The sequence below is a fragment of the Lates calcarifer genome, linkage group LG15, assembly GCF_001640805.2.
Source record: "Lates calcarifer isolate ASB-BC8 linkage group LG15, TLL_Latcal_v3, whole genome shotgun sequence".
Taxonomy (NCBI): domain Eukaryota; kingdom Metazoa; phylum Chordata; class Actinopteri; family Centropomidae; genus Lates; species Lates calcarifer.
This window is the reverse complement of record NC_066847.1, coordinates 5,777,921-5,790,097: the sequence shown is the minus strand read 5'-3', so window position 1 is coordinate 5,790,097 and position 12,177 is coordinate 5,777,921. Positions and strand designations below refer to the sequence as shown.

The window sequence follows — 12,177 nt, the reverse complement described above, 5'->3', positions numbered from 1 at the left end:
GAGTCTGGGTTTAAAGCAGAACAATATTATCAACAGATATTAGATATGTCTGCTGGTAAATAACATTAATTTGCAGTACAGAAATACTAAAGCTATGTTTGGGATTTTAGAAACTGTCGCCTGTACTGAAAATGTTACTTAAGTATACAAATATACTAAAGTATTAAAACTAAAAATACTCAATGGAAGACTTATATTATTATGTGATCATTATTATTATTTATGCACATACTTGGTTGAGGAGGAGCTTTTATATCAGGCAATATTTAAATCTGTTGATAATTTTTTTTTTTTTTTTTACAATTTATTGGTTTGTAAAGTTAAGCAATTATTGAGTGATTGGACACCTTGATTTGTCAAATTAATAATTAAAACTCATCAAGAATAATAAATCAAAATTTCAAAATAATTAAAAATGAAAAACAGCAAATCAGTACATTTGAGAACCTGGAACCATGAAATAATTGCCATATTTATGAGAATACCAACCCTAACCCTAACAATTATCAAAATTGTTTCTAATTATTATTTTGGGACATTTTAATCTAAAACAGCATGTTTTATAAGTTCTTGGTATATTTTTATGCAAAATCTCAAACTAGTTATTTTGTCAAGTAACTACAGCTGTCTAATAATTATAGTGGAGTAAAATCTACAATATTTGTCTCTGAAACAGTGAAGTAAAAGTATCAAGTGGCAAAATACACAAGTGAATTAGAGGTACCTCATTTTACTTAAGTACATTATTTGAGTAAATGTACGTAGTTACATTCTACATCTAGCTGTTACATATTTTGTCCACTAGAGAGCTGACAAGTCAATTTGTCTTGCTCAGTCCATATCTCAGTTCTTTATGGACCAAATTAAGGAGATCCTAATTAAAATGTTTCATGTTTTGTGTCTATTAAAAACTGACTCTCAAAATAATTCATCAGGCTCCAAGTACACTGTAATCTGCTTCTGAACACATAATAACATAAACAACATAAACAAAATATGAAAAAAATAAGATTTTGAGTAACTGTACAGCCTATGACATTTCAAATACCAGTTTGGAGTTGTAAAGAATCAAAAGAATCATCCTCATCTATTAAGTGATCAATAAAATGATCATATTGCTCCACTGTTGGCATTAACCATATCAAACATAAGCATAATTTTGCCACTGATCCAACCACTGATTCAGAGACCTCATCTCAGGGCATCAGTCCCAATCCTTCAATATTCTTAAAACATTCATGATCTATTATATAAAAGGTGAATTTCTTAAAGCAGAATTTACATCTACGTTTTTAAATAGTCTTTTTTTCAATTTGGTTAATTTCTGTCATTAAGAGCCAGCTATTTCTCAATTCTTATGCTCATTGTGGAGAAATTCTCCAGTATTTTTCCTCAGTTGCTGTTGACTAACCTTAATCTTCCTGCTTTACATGATGTCATTCTTGTGGAGAGAGGCGTCTCATCTGCTCGATGGACTCTGCTTCTCATCACTTGGTACTAAAAGAAAAAAAAATCAATCACAGGATTAGTCCATCGGTCGGGAAATGGAGGGGAAGAAGCATTTGCCAGATCATTTACTTCAGTAGCAAACTGGCTATTACATATTTTGTCCACTAGAGGGCACTGACAAGTGCATTTGTCTTGTTTAGTGGAGCTTGGTTCATAAAGAGCCAAATTTAAGGAATTCTAATAAAGATGTTTCATGTTATGTGTTTATTAAAACCTAGAGTTTGCAATAATTAATAATAATCAGTCTCTAGTCCAACATACATGGAAAAGTAATCTGCTTTCATCTCAAAGATATGTTATTAAAATATTCTGGTTATACAAAATTAATTTGCATTTATTTCTTAAGATATTCTGAATTATGTAATTGAAATTCAGTAGTTGCTGTTGACTAACCTTGATTTTCCTGCACTGCATCATGTCATTCTTGTGGAAAGAGGTGTCTCAACTGCTCAGTGGACCCTGCTTCTCATCACTTGGTGCTAAAAGTAAAAATGCAAACATAGGATCAGTCCATGGGAAGACTAACTGGTGATGAAAATAACTGTTAGTCTCACTTTATCTGAGGCTAAAGTGAGGCTTTAGCAAATCAAGTGGAACAAAAGTCCCTCTCTTTGTTACTATGGATGGATGACGAGAGACAAAACACTGAATTCATGGATGGATTACTGAACAGGGCACAGGCCCAGGTGTAGAGCCTCTGTTTGAATTTCTTGTTAGAAGGTCAACAACAAAGCAAAACAATGACTAAGAAAGGCAGCATAAGTATTAACACACACAAAATGACTACAAAGTGACAAATTAACCACAGAGACACAAAATGTTTGTAGTTGAAAGAGATGCCACACAACCACAAAGAGACACAAGACTAAGAAGAGACACAAAGTGACTACAGAGAGACACAAAACAGCTACAAACACACCCAAAACGACTACAAAGGCAAAATGTTTGTGGTTGAAACAAATGCAAAATTTCCACAGAGACACAAAACAACCACAAAGAGACACAAACTACCACAAACAACAACAAAAACAAAACTACCAAGAGATTTAACTGCAAAGAGACATGCAATGACAAGAAGGATTCCCAAAATTACCACAAAAACACACAAAATGTTTGTTATGGAGAGAGACTCAAAGCCACTACAGAGAAACACAAAGTAACCACTACCAGACACAAAATAACTAAAGAGACACAAAGTGACAACAGAGACACACAAAACAACCACAAAAAAGCAAAAACAAATAGACAAAAAACAATTTCAAACAGATACAAACAACCACAAAGAGACACAAAACAACTGAAAAGACACATAAACATCCACTAAGAGATGCAACACAACTAAAAAGAGACACAAACTGACTACAGGGAGGCACAAAACAACTAAACAGACACAAAACAATTCAGAAAGACTGTATCCAGGTTGTTTGCCTGTGACATCCCACATTTTACACACAAACAGTTAATCTTTAAATGTTGGTCTTGCTGCACCTTAACTCGACAGGGGACGACTGTAAAACTGCTCTGTTTATCTTAAACCTTTCTATTTGTAAAATTCTGACCATAATCTCTACAATTCATCATATAATTTACAAACAAACATTTCAGCTCATGCACAACATACTCACCATGCGCTTCCTTCCCTCCTTCCTTCCTAAACTGACCTTTGACCCAGGAAGTACTGCCAAACCTTTCCTGTAGAGAATTATGGGTCTTAAAGTATTTTAGTTTTGGCTCAGCTTCAAAGTGTAAAACTCCTGAGTAGATACAACAAGCAGTGAGTTATTTTTTCTTAGAGAATAACAACACTATAAATCAGTGAATTTTAATCATTGCTGCATATTAAAGTAAAATGGTAACTATCAAATAAAAGTGTAAAAAGTTTTCATTTATTTTTTTTTTCTACATCATTTGAAATTACTTTTAAAAACTTAACATATAGATGATGTCATCTAGAGTATGACTTTACACAGTAAGAGTATTTCCATTTTATGATACTGTGTACTTTTACTTCACTAGGGGGAAATATTGTAAATTTACCTAACTGTGGTAGCTATTAGTTTCTTTTCAAATAATGAGTTAAAACTAGTTACAACACATTTTTATAAACACCATTTAAAAAAAAATCCTGCACAGCTAGACATTCAGGAGGCAGCTGCAAAACAACCCATTTAAGTTTGTTGGTTAGAAACTTAGAAATGCATCTAAATATTTTAGATCAGTGTCATGTGATAGGCCTGCCAAGACATGCTATTAGAGAACAATCTTTTAGTTCTTTTCTGATTTAAATATAGAATACACTTAATCACATAGTTTGCACACAATGATTCTATTTAGCATGTTGACAATGCAACAGCTGAGCGATTGGACTTCAGACAGACTTGGTGAACAGGTTGGACTGCCTGAGGAGTCCACAATCCATTCTGTGGAATCTCAACAGTGAGTGCAGTTCCTGGTTGGCATCCTGTTTGGGGTGAGGAATGTGAGCGAGTCATTTGGCACCAAGTAACCTTCTCCTAAGTGAAAACCCGTCTGTCAGCACTGACAAGCAAAGCATAAATGAAAACTTCTGTGTTGTTCTGCAGCTCTGCAGGTTTATTTTGGACAGTTAAGGAAAACTACAAGTTGTGAGAAAATGAAAATGATTTAGTCTGAATATATTAAGTTCAGATGTGTTTTTAAAGTAGAAATTAAAGAGCAATAAACACACAATTAAAACAAAAAACAGCTTGTTTTAATAATATTTCTCTGTCTATCAAGCTGCAACAGGTGTGACTTTAATTTTATCTTCATCTTTCCCTGCTGTAGACATCCAAGCACACCAGTGTGTGTGTGGTCACCAGTGAATAGCAAATCCGGGAGTGGTGACGACAGTCATCCAGCTATCATGGAGCTAACTAGCACTTTATTTGTATAAGGTGTGTGTGTGGTTAGCATACAGAGCTGCTGTGAGTTTATATCCCAGACAGATTAAGAAGCAATATTTATCGGGTTCCACTTAAAGAAACAGTTTCACTTTTTGGGAAATGCACTTCTTTGCTTTTCTGCCAAGATTTTATTTAGAATATTATTACCACCCTTATGAAGCTACTGCTAGAAACCAGTTAGCTAAGTTTAGAAAAAGCTGTTGTCCCCTCATTCTAGCCTTTATGCTAAGCTAAACTAAGTTAACTGGCTGCTGGCTCCAGCTACATATTTACTGTACAGATTAAAGTAGAGTGGTATCAGTCTCCTCTAACTCTCAGTAGGAAAGTCAATAAACCTACTTCCCAAAATGTCAAACCTTTCTTATGAAGACACACAATTATTGTTCACAGAAGAAAAAAAAAAACACCATCATTTCAGTGAAAGCAATCGAGCAGCAAATGTTAAAATGAGACTATGAAACTATAAAAACTGAAATAAAACACACTTTTTCTCAGACACAAAAAGCTGAATCCATAGGCAATAAGAGAAATATTTGTTAGGGTACAGTTTGGATTTGTGTAGATGAACTTGGCCTGGTATGACCAGTGGATAGTGTTTGCAAACTTTAAAAACTCTGTAACTGACATTTGAATCAGTTTGCTGACTTTAGGACTATTATTATTATCACTTTTAAATACAATGGAAATTATTCAGCAAAAGTTACAGTCTCTCTATAAATCATACAAATGTACAGATAAGTGTTATTGACTAAGTTGAGGGGACAAACAATCATTCAGCAGCAGTGCAATTTATTAAATGGTGAGTGGTTATAGAAAGGCTCCAGGGTTTGATCGGGGGTCCTTGAGGTTTCTGTATCTGTGTGCGAGCCACACTCCAAGAAACTGAAAGCAAATGTACACAAACAAGTTTTCTGAATATTCATTAAACTTCATCTCAGTACATCAGCAATTATTTCACACAAAATTCCACGTTTTTAAAACCTGCTAACTTTGCCGCCATGACATTACACCGACCTCTGTAAAACTGAAGAAGAGTCCAAGGCCACCCACAAACTGTAACACCTCCCCGGTGTACTGCTGGATGATCTCAGAGCAAGTGTTACAGGACTGTGAAGGGTTCTTAAAGCAACTCTGGAGGAAGAGGAAGTAAAGGAGAAAAATAAAAATAAAACTCCCAGAGACGTGGTTATGTTAAGTGAAGACCCGCTGAGTTGAAAAAGAAAAGACGATTCACTTACAGCAGGACAGGAGCTGCTGTTGTCAATTCTGGAGAAGCCACAGCAGTTGAGTGTTTTCTCTACGTCCCGTTGAGTGTCCTCAGATTTGTTCCATCCGATCTCCAGCAGGTGGTTCTGAAAATGACAGTTATACAGTTAAACAGGAAGAAAAAGTATATACCAGTGTAGAAATACCATGTTATTCATTCAACATTCAACAAGTTCAAAGCATTATCATCAAAACATATTTAATGCACCAAAAGTGAAGGTGTTCATTCTGCTAGTCAAGAAAGATATGTATTATATAACTGGATAATAATTATTGATGCATTAATGCATGTATTTTGTATCATTAACTAGTAACTTAAGTTGTATTGGATTAAAAAGTACAATATTTGCCTCTGAATTGTAAGTGTACAAATATAAAGTGGGAATACTCAGGTAAAGTGAAAGTACCACTAAATTGCACTTACATAATGTACTTAGTTACTTTCCATCACTTACATGGATGATGTTGGTTTATACAAAATAAACATACCTGTTGGTCTTCATTCAGGGCCAGACAAGCACAGGAAACTGAGAACTGCACAATGAACACCATGAACAGGATCATCATGTACTTGATCAAGTTTAGGAAGTTAACATCAGATTAATAATCACAAAAATATTCTGAAATCTCTGCTCTAATCTTCCTGCTATTAAAACACAATCTCAACAAGGAATAAATGTCTCAAAGAGCTTTGGGTTATTTGTATTTCATTCTGCCTCGGCACACAAACGACCATCAGAAGGTGTGAGACGACTCGCTGGACCAAAGGATACGAAGAAGAGCAGGACCTGGTGGTGCTTCAGGGCCCCGCACAGCCCCATGAAGGCGACTAGGAACAGGAAGATACCCACACCAATGACCCCTGCCACCACCCTGATGCTCGAGACCAGGCCAAACCATTTCCCCCAGGCTGCCACTCCTATCAGCAGCAGACTCACCAGCTGAGGAGGAAAAGAAAAAACAACGTTAACATGAGAGAAGAAGGAGGACAATATCATTTTTATAAGAGAGTCACTCCACTTTCTCTTGGCTCTCTGGGGCACATGGCTGCTGATCACTATCAGCCTGAAAGACTGACTCTGAGTACCTCCACACTAAGCCAGATAAAATCTATAATTGCACCTTTTTCACTTTCAGTCTGTTGTCTGCACGCATGGCTCAAGGCTGAAAAAGCAAGTTTTCACTACGTCCGAGTAAAAAATACATGTAAAAAATGTCAAGTAGATGTAAAGTTTAAAAAATGCAGATGCACAATCATCCTATCTGATACCTATCATAAAATGTCAGGTATCAAGGAAACTGAAAATGATTTTATTTAGGGTTAGTGTGTTAACATTACAGAGACTGACAAAACATCTCTAGGTTTTTCTCTACACTGACATTATTATGGACAGCACAACCACGTTCATCATAATTTGTCGTTTGCTAGATAAATAAGTTATCATGCATAACAAAGAAAAGCATCAAATCTTCAGACTTGAGAAGCTGAAACCACTGAATGTGAGTGAAGCTGACGATACCAACACTGACAGCGACCGGCTTCCATTAACTGAACCCAATCAATCACCATCACCAACACCTGCTCCACTGCAAACACACCGGACAGAAAACTTCCCAAACATTTCCATCTTGTTTTTTTTATCGACGAGTGGCTCATTTCTGAGCCGCAGTCAAAACACAACACGAAGCACTTATTTTAAAGCTACATCTCGGTTAATATAACAGCAGTAAATTTCTACTTACAACATAAAGTATATTGAGAGCGCAGAGTGCGTGTTTAGTGCAAACAAATCCGCCACAAACCATCGCTGCTCCTCGGACAGTCCTTTTAAAAAAAGATAAATATGTTTCTACTCCAGTGTTTTTTCAGTTTGACCGTGTCAGTCCTGAGACTCTGGTTCCTTGTTCGTGTTGGTCCGCAGACTGAAACCAAACCAGGCAGGGAGCGTTTCCTGGAGAGATCCCGCCCGCTGATTTGTCAGTTGCCCTGTTAACAATGAGTCACTATTATTGTTCTTCACGCTGATAATTTTTTTTTAATAGTCAGTTACAAATTAACCCGGATCAATACAGGTGAAAGGTTACCAAACTTAACCATCACTTTAATCCTACACCTCGTTTTTTTATGAAGATTTGTTGGATCAATAAATAAAGAGGAAAAGAGGAGAATGAGATCCAATAATTTCACACAAACAGAATAATCCATATTAGTTTTAATACCTTTCAAGGATGTGTTTGTGTTTACTTCACTTGAATGCCAGATGGATTTTCAAATTAAAGCACACATTTTTTACATTGATTGTGCTCTATAGTTCCCCCTTGTGGTTAAAATTAACCTCACTATATTTGCCTCAGCACTGCATTTACAAAGTTTTAACTAGGAAACACTTAAATAACGAAAACTTTACGTCAGTAACTTTACTGCATGCAACATCCTTACGTGAACTGAATATGTTTCGGTGTAGTAATATCTGCAGCTGGTAGATACTGTACATGTGGTGGAGTTAAAAAGTTTCATTTATTTAGTGAGGCAGAAGTTTAAAGTGGTATAAAGTAGAAATATTCGAGTAAAGTAAAAGTACTTTAAAACTGTATTGTAGTGCTTAGTAACTTTTCACCACTGCTGCACTGAGCATCACAGCAGTCCCCAGTCAGAGTTTGTCACCTTTAACCTGGTTCACATTTTCTAGTCCATGCTTCCTGATTCACTGTCACCCACCCACATCGCCATCTGTTGGACAAACATATTAGGTCAGAAAGGTAAGATCAGTCCACATATCTATGTATCACTTACAGTAATGTCAAACATGTCTCTAAATCCACTTTTTGGCCACTCACCCATGTCTGCAGACAATATTTAAAGAAAGGTGTCATTTCCCCAATCTTAAGTCATGAAGAAAGAGCAGAAGAGGAAATGATTTGCATCAACATGGAAAGACCCATTTTCATGAATGTTCACCTTTTTCCTTTCCTGTTTTGACTACAGTTAACACTGGGTTGTGATAATGGCTTTATGGTTAATATTTTTAATAATAAAAACAATTAATTAAAAATTAAAAAAATAATTAATTGCTCATCAAACTGATGTTTTGCAAAAATCTTTCTATCTCCTCCGAGATATTTCTGCTTTATTGAGACAGAAACAAAGGTTAGAATGAGACAATGGACAGTGGATATGTATGAAATCATGTTTGTCTTCTGAATGACAACCAAACCACCAGTGGGCTATGAAGCTAAATGATGTCCACTTTGTCCGGATTTATTTAATCATTTGGTTTAACACATTGGCAGGCATACAAACAGTCATGTCTTTCAAACAGTCATGTCAACAGCCACCTGGTGCAGTAAAGAGATGATAATAATAATTATTATTAAGATAATAATAAGATGTGTGGTGACCTGACATTTAACTGGCATTGCTCCATCAGGATGTGACTTTCAAAAAATGAGTTTTACAACATACTGCAAAAAAGAAGAACCACAGGTCACAGCTGGTTTCCCTGTCCCTCAAACCACACAACACTGTGGCCGACATGTTTCTGCTTTTGAGTTAATACGAACGAATACTGTCTAAGATAAAAAGCGAGGTAATGGAAGAAGAACTGAATTACGTGATGGTAACTTTCAGATCTAAGGGTAAGAAGAAGTCATATATTCTGAATTTTTGGAGCACAGACTGAATTTATTGATTGTATTTCAGACCAGAGGTGTCTAACCGAGAGCTGTACCTTGAATCTCACCTCTGATATAAATGACGTTTGAATAGAATTTAAAACTGCCTTACAGCATTTGGTGTCTTTGTAAATTTTAGGATTTCCCAAACAAATCAAAATAAAGCTCTGTACTAGGCCTGACAATATGAATCTGTAATTGGAGCCTCATGTGGGTATTAGATTTTAAGAGCTTAAGGAGACAGATCATAAGCCACTTTGAACAGTCATGAAACAGCGATTGGTCTGTCTTATATCAATTACTGTATTTTCTTTTTCCTTTAAAAAAAAGTCTCAGAGACCCCAGCTGGTAAACATGATTAAATATAATAGATGTTCAGCAGATATCTGCATCCTCTACATCTGTGCCTGGTGCTGACAGAATAGCTATAGTATTGTCTGATAGCAAAATATGTATATTTGAACATCAGCTTTTTCTACCAGTGAATCAGAACAGTAGGGAAGAGTTTTTCTCTGTTGTTGAGGGTTGAATTGCCAGTGACACACTTCTGAGCTAAAGAGAAAGTTTTACTTTCCTTACAGTTGGTTTGTTTTTCACAGAGCAGCCAAACAACTTGGAAGTAATCTATGATGAGGTGAGGACTGAGAACCAGGCATTGGATACACAGCCTGTCATACAAGGTTATTTGTGGTTTATTATGATAAAATATGCTAATTATTTGCTATACATTTGTATAATAAATTGATCTTTTGTTATTCTTGGTAGAAAATAAAAAGAAAGCTCCACTGTGTACCCTGTTTCATCTGGTGGCAGCAGGTTTGGGGATTATTTGTGCCATCTTGGTGTCAGTCGTCATCGCCCTCAGTATCCAGTGTAAGCCTCCATCTATCTATCTACCTGTTTTAAAGGATTGTCAAGGCAGTTTGACAGTATATAACACAGTAATGCTATCTTGCCTGACTGCAGTGAAAACAGTCACATCAGAGTGGGAGAGACAAAACACTGGTTTGACAGCACAGAATCTGCAGCTGCAGAAGGAGAGAACAGACTTAGAGAAACAGACAGAGGAACTGACCAGAGAGAGAGACAGACTCAACTGGACCATCACAGCCATCCTGGGATATGACAACTTTCCAGTGAATACCCACTGCCCAAAGAAAGGTGAAGAAAAAAATGGTATAATTTATGAAAAAATATGTCAGCTGGTGTTCCTCTGTCGATTCCTAAACTGTAAATGTAGTCATTTTATGTCGTGACTCATATCTCATGGCTTTGACTGTATCAAAAATATTTTTAACTTGAGCTGAAATGGTAAAACAGATTATTATCTATTTTTAAAAAGATATACAGAAAATATATATTCTGGAGCATCATTATGATTATGATTCTGTTATATCATTTTGTTTCACAGTATGTAAACCTTGTCTGGACAACTGGATACTTTTTCAATCAAACTGTTACCTGTTTATGAATGATAAGTACAATTGGAAGACATGGAAGAAAAGTCGTGAGGTCTGCAGACAACAGAATTCAGATCTGGTGGTGATCGAAAGCCAGGAGGAACAGGCAAGACTGATTTTATAATTCAATTTATATTTTCATGCAAAAACAAACTAGAAAGCACTCCAGCTCTCTCTTAATAGATCAGTGGTAGAAGATGTACTAAGATCCTTTACTTAAAGCAACACTATGTAACTTTTGCTTAGCAGCAGCAGCCTCTATATGGAGCTACAAGTGATAATCAAGTACAGGATGCTGGCTGAGTCTGAGTATCTAAGCGGCTTTCATATACAGAAAACAAAACCTAGAAATCGCTTGACTGGAGCTCCAAGTGCATACTCCCACTCACTGAACTGAAACACAGCTGAACAGTATATATTCCTCATGATTGTATACTATTTTATATAACTAATGTTTTGCATTGGACCCTGCAGTAGAACCGCACATTCAAACAAAATAGGTATCAACAAATATCAGCAGACAGAGAAATATGTAATTTTTTTTGACAACTAACACCTGTATCACAAATGTAGGAATTCGTCAGTAACCATACTGAGGACTATAATGATGCAAACCATGGCTATTGGATTGGCTTGAACAACAACAATGTGAAGGAAACGTGGATGTGGGTAGATGGAAGCAACATCACTGTGACGTAAGCACATACACACAGTCACTCAAAATTTTCCACATCTTCTCATCTAACACTCAGATTGAAATTGTGTGAATTTCTTCTTCTCTAGGTACTGGAAACCACAACAATATAGCTACATCATGACTTGTGTTCTAAGTCTAGGACGTGCAGATCCTCTGGCCAGCTGGCACAAATCGAGCTGTGAGATGAAGAACCGCTGGATCTGTGAAACAAGAGCCTTGATCAAACCAGACTAAGAATCAGGCTCATTATCAAATAAGCTTATTTAACATTTAATAAATAAAATTATCTGTCTGCTTGTTTGTTTGTTTGTCTGTCCATCTGTTTGTTTGTTTTTTACATAGTGTTCTTCCTGATATTTAAAATTAAAGATATTAACACATTTTCTTACGTCATTCATTTGTCTTTTCCACATTTTTTTCCAAATATATGTTTCTACAAATGTTGCAGTATGTAAAAGATTTTTTTAAAAAGTCATTGTCTTATTTATATTCATTATTGTTATTATGCTATTATTAAACAGTATAGTATTACTAGTGTATGAGACACTATGGATTAAAATGTTTTGTCCCCATAAATGTTATAATTTGTTTATATTCCACATGTCCTAAGATTTAAATATTATATTTTTGGACAGGAGATTGGATAAAT

The 12,177-nt window shown here is 35.8% G+C and overlaps 2 protein-coding genes across 3 annotated transcripts; one reads left to right on the top strand and one right to left on the bottom strand.

The window, feature by feature from the left end:
• Positions 1 to 4,391: 4,391 nt before the first annotated feature.
• Positions 4,392 to 7,639, bottom strand: tspan13a (tetraspanin 13a). Its single transcript, XM_018699870.2, has 6 exons — positions 7,443 to 7,639; positions 6,473 to 6,640; positions 6,189 to 6,269; positions 5,672 to 5,785; positions 5,448 to 5,564; positions 4,392 to 5,315 (listed from the first exon to the last, which is right to left on the bottom strand). The coding sequence occupies exons 1-6, from the start codon at positions 7,503 to 7,505 to the stop codon at positions 5,241 to 5,243; spliced, it is 618 nt and encodes a 205-aa protein (XP_018555386.1). The 5' UTR covers positions 7,506 to 7,639; the 3' UTR covers positions 4,392 to 5,240.
• Positions 7,640 to 7,783: 144 nt separating this feature from the next.
• On the top strand, positions 7,784 to 11,921 carry LOC108899433 (natural killer cells antigen CD94). Of its 2 annotated transcripts, none has more exons than XM_051075904.1 (7): positions 7,784 to 9,335; positions 9,971 to 10,051; positions 10,137 to 10,244; positions 10,338 to 10,547; positions 10,783 to 10,937; positions 11,405 to 11,526; positions 11,615 to 11,921. In XM_051075904.1, the coding sequence occupies exons 1-7, from the start codon at positions 9,290 to 9,292 to the stop codon at positions 11,760 to 11,762; spliced, it is 870 nt and encodes a 289-aa protein (XP_050931861.1). In that variant the 5' UTR covers positions 7,784 to 9,289; the 3' UTR covers positions 11,763 to 11,921. The 2 variants fall into 2 exon arrangements, with proteins under 2 accessions (XP_050931861.1, XP_018555382.1); XM_018699866.2 differs by having other exon boundaries at positions 8,798 to 9,335; positions 10,338 to 10,532.
• The last annotated feature ends 256 nt before the right edge of the window (positions 11,922 to 12,177 follow it).

Bases quoted from the DNA above. Each gene is read 5' to 3' on its own strand.
- tspan13a (XM_018699870.2), bottom strand. From the start codon at position 7,505: ATGGTTTGTGGCGGATTTGTTTGCACTAAACACGCACTCTGCGCTCTC. The intron at 5,786-6,188 runs GTATGTTTATTT...TGTCATTTTCAG, and splicing joins CCCTGAATGAAGACCAACAG to AACCACCTGCTGGAGATCGG. The intron at 5,316-5,447 runs GTCGGTGTAATG...ATTTGCTTTCAG, and splicing joins TCTTCTTCAGTTTTACAGAG to TTTCTTGGAGTGTGGCTCGC.
- LOC108899433 (XM_051075904.1), top strand. From the start codon at position 9,290: ATGGAAGAAGAACTGAATTACGTGATGGTAACTTTCAGATCTAAGG. The intron at 10,052-10,136 runs GTTATTTGTGGT...TATTCTTGGTAG, and splicing joins TACACAGCCTGTCATACAAG to AAAATAAAAAGAAAGCTCCA. The intron at 10,245-10,337 runs GTAAGCCTCCAT...GCCTGACTGCAG, and splicing joins CATCGCCCTCAGTATCCAGT to TGAAAACAGTCACATCAGAG.